The 3,863-nt window shown below is 52.6% G+C and overlaps 1 protein-coding gene across 1 annotated transcript; it reads left to right on the forward strand.

Moving 5' to 3' along the window:
• Positions 1–708: 708 nt before the first annotated feature.
• Positions 709–1,852, forward strand: MIND_00389400 (uncharacterized protein; the record flags this gene model as incomplete). Its single annotated transcript, XM_037360725.1, has 5 exons — positions 709–1,028; positions 1,082–1,254; positions 1,301–1,369; positions 1,419–1,586; positions 1,650–1,852. The coding sequence occupies exons 1-5, from the start codon at positions 856–858 to the stop codon at positions 1,850–1,852; spliced, it is 786 nt and encodes a 261-aa protein (XP_037223610.1). The 5' UTR covers positions 709–855.
• Between the last annotated feature and the right edge of the window lie 2,011 nt (positions 1,853–3,863).

The following is a 3,863-nucleotide window of genomic DNA, read 5'->3' on the forward strand; positions in this document are numbered from 1 at the left end:
TCAAACATTCCATATTCTTTGGCAACAAGTCCTAAAAACATAAAACTGTGCATTTCTTGTCCTCCTGGATACCCATAAACCTTCCCCAGACACTAGTCCAAAAAGTGAAATTCCACCCCAGTGACCCACCCTACCCTATGTGACATGTGTGACTTGATGTCACCAGCTGATGATCTGCGGTACCCTTGTTTAAACCAGTGATTTAGGGAATAACTCTAGGACAAGCTTAAAGCCAAGCTGACATGATTGTAGGAAGCACTTCAACGAGTTAATAAGCAGCATTCTAAGCAGGCCCTAAACTTCCATATTGGTGTGTGAGTGGGCGGCGACGCGGCGTCATGTGGGCTGATTGTCGCTGTCGCGTCGCAGGAAGCCGGGGCCGTTTCGTCGCAGGTCGGCGGCGTTTAGGCTTTAGGAGTGGCAGGGTCGCCGGCGACGTCGACGATGATGATGGTCGCGATGTCGTGTCCGACGTGTCGTCAGTCGAGGGAGCACAGGGCTGGCGCTTCGACGCCTGGCGCAGAGCCGCGTTGGAACTTGGCCCCTGCGACGCCCGCGGCAGCGCCCGTGATTTACGCACAGGGTCGCGATAGCCCAGGGCGGGCCGATCTCCCGAACACGTCGCACGTCATGACGGCGATCACGATCACGGCGTCGCGACGGGGCTGACAGGCAGCGCATGGACAGGCTCCACCGCCACCTTATGGCCCTGCCCTTCGCTTCCTTCCCTCCCGCCACCACAGTTATCTTCTTCGCCTCCCTTTCGTTCGCCCCGCCCCCTTTCTTCCTCCTGCGTCCCGGCTAGCCGACGCCCCCACGCCCACTGGCACACGCCCTAGCAACCACCCGACTCCGATGCGCCCGCTGCTGACGCTCACCCCCTTCGACGCCGCGCACGCACTCGTCACCTCGCCCTTCTTCTCCCCGCCCATCCTCGCGGCCGTGCGCCTCGCCTTCGCGGCCTACGCGCTCGTGACGCTCGTCGTAAGCATCGTCTGGGGCGCGGTCGTGCAGCACGATGCCGCCGGGTGCGTCCTCTACCCTTATATTGATAAAGGAGTAGTGCTGATAAGAGCGACAGCTTCTTCTCGTACTTCACGCACCTGACCTACACTGGCTTGTGTGCGTACTTCTTCGCCGCGGGCGTGCAGACGGCGCTCTTCGCAAGGCGGGGGAAGGGGTATCCGCTGCAGGGCTGGCCCCGCGCGCTGCGGTTCCTGCATCTGGCCCTGCTCGCGACCGTCACGGTCTTCCGTGCGTGCTGCCATCTCCGTGTTGCTGATGCTGATGATGGGGACAGCCCTGCTCGTGTCCGTCGTCTTCTGGGGCGTGCTCGCGGACAAGGACACGTTTGCGACGCGCTACGACGGTGCGTCGCCCTTCTCTCTTCCCTTCCCGTGGCTGATGGTGCCGCCCAGCGTGGTCCGCGATCAGCGTGCATCTCCTCAACTCCGTCTTCGCGCTCTTCGAGATCGCGCTGACCAACACGCCCGCGCCCGCGTGGGTCCTCCTGCCCGTCACGCTGCTCGTCCTCGGCGGGTACGTCGGCGTCGTGTACGTCACGCACGCGACGCAGGGGTTTTATGGTGCGTGGTCTGCCTTTCCTTCCCTTCCTATTTCCATCTCCGATCAAGCTGACACACAACCAGCCTACTCCTTCATGGCGCCCAACTCCCGCCTCGCGCTGCACATGGCCGGCGTCGCGCTCGCGCAGGTCGTGCTCTACGTCGTTGTGTGGTGTCTCGTGAGCCTGCGCGTGTGGCTCGTGCGGCGGTACATGACGCGCCCGCGCGGAATCGAGGCGGGCCCGGGGTCGGAGACGTCGCTGGGCAACTTGAAGGAGGCGGTGTAGAGAAAAGGAGCGATGCATGGACTTTTGACTTTTGATGTGGACATGGACACGACCGTGACGTGGTATTGTAGTTCTGTGGCTTCGAGTATATACTGCTAATTTCCTAATGCGCGCGGGCGCTCTGCTGGTGCGCTGGCAGCGCTGCTCGGGTCCCAGCGCCTTTGGTTTGAAATTTTTTCTTTTGATTTGATAATGCTATGTTTCCTTGGCCGGACTACACGGTACACCAACTTGTGGTCTAATTACTGGAGTAATTGGAGAAGTGCCCAATGTCTAACCTGCCCAAGCACCAGTCCTATTGCCTCTGTCTTCATTGGATGTTGCGCTCAGTCCCAACAGGGTACTGGCATAGAGCACATACAGTTGATTTCTATGTGACCAGAAGCCTACTGTGTGGTGGCCCCTGTGTTCTGTTCAATATATATTGGGGCTGTGTTGTGATTGGTATTGATATATTTTAGACAATTATTCTATTTTATATAATCATATGCCAGTGGAATGTCGGTGGGAGGTATTTCCAGTCTGACAGGAGTCCCAACTGCATGGCACTGGCCTGTTGGCACAGGCATGGGCTATAGATGTGTATGTATGAACCGCACTTGTTTTTCTGCTTGGGTTAATGTGCAACACTGGACACTGTCACACAAAGTGGTACACAGTGCATCTCAGTCAAGACTTCCAGCTTCACAGGATATAAACACTATGAGGACAAGAGTAGAACCAGTTCTGGTTAGTGTACAAGCTGATTTTGTACAAAGTTCATAAGTTTGGGGCTGACATAGAAGTTGCTAGAATTATAATATATTATGCTGGAGCCACAATAATTAATATAATAATAATATAATATAATATGGAATAATATAATATTTGTTCTGTCCTCTAGGCATAATATAATGGTAATAACAATAATAATAATAATATGACATATACTGTCCCATTTTGATCAACTGTCCGGGGCATGTAACACATAACGCAAGCTGTCCGCCAGACAACATGTCCGGATTACTATAAAAGGCAACTCCAGGCCGGAACAAAAAAAATTACCTTTTTAAACCTGTTTTTGATTGGAATCCGGCCCCGAACGCATAACGGAGGCCACAGGTGTCCGCGCTGCGACCGCCTGTAACGCGTAACGCGGACGGTAAATTGAAATGGGACAGTAAGTTAGGGAATGGCATGGGTAAACCCCTGGGTATCAGAGGCCCTACTCATACCTGTACCTGCACGGCCACCATACCCATACCTATGAGTATGGGTATGCATGGGTATGTGTAAACCCATGAGTAAACAGTTGTATTTGTATATAACATGATAGTAGTAGTAGTACTTTGATTGGTTAAGACTACGAGTAATGTGAACTTGCTATAAATGCACTTGAAAGTTTATTGAATACATAGTTTAAAAGAGATTACATAAAATAACTGCTTACTCATATTGCATGACTACATTGTGGGCCTGGGACTGCGAAGTAGGTCATTCAGATTCCCATGAGCTTTCCACTCATTTCCGTTGTTGCGCTTACTTTTATGCGGAGAAGACATCTGTCTCAATTTGGTAAGCTCGTGTTGGAGCTCATTGATCCTCCAATCCTTTTCGGAGGCCAGTGTCCAGCCGGACATATTGGTGCCAGGCTTATCACTGCCTAATGAGCCGTAGTGAGGCACTTATCAAATGTATTACAGGGAGGGGTGGCCTAATGACATAGAGACAGGTTTAAACCGTGCCGTGCAGTGACACGCAGCAGGCTTTTCTGCAGGGATTTCAATTGGAATATCATCTATGAAGAAGTCTGGGTGGATAGTAAGACATTCTGTCTTTACAATTCCAGTATCCTGCTAACGCTTAATCTCAGCGAAGTTGGCAAGCAGCGCAGCTTGAGCCTCAAGCTCTTGCAAGTCCAAGCTATACAACTTGATACAAGTCAGGGATGTCCCCAAAGTTGCAGGGATCAATTCCCTTGCCCTTGTTCTTGAATGTGCCTTTACCTGACAGATGGCCAAGCTGAAAGTCA

This window comes from Mycena indigotica, assembly GCF_014461135.1.
Source record: "Mycena indigotica strain 171206Taipei chromosome Unknown Mind.scaff0003, whole genome shotgun sequence".
In the NCBI taxonomy this organism is placed as follows: Eukaryota; Fungi; Basidiomycota; class Agaricomycetes; order Agaricales; family Mycenaceae; genus Mycena; species Mycena indigotica.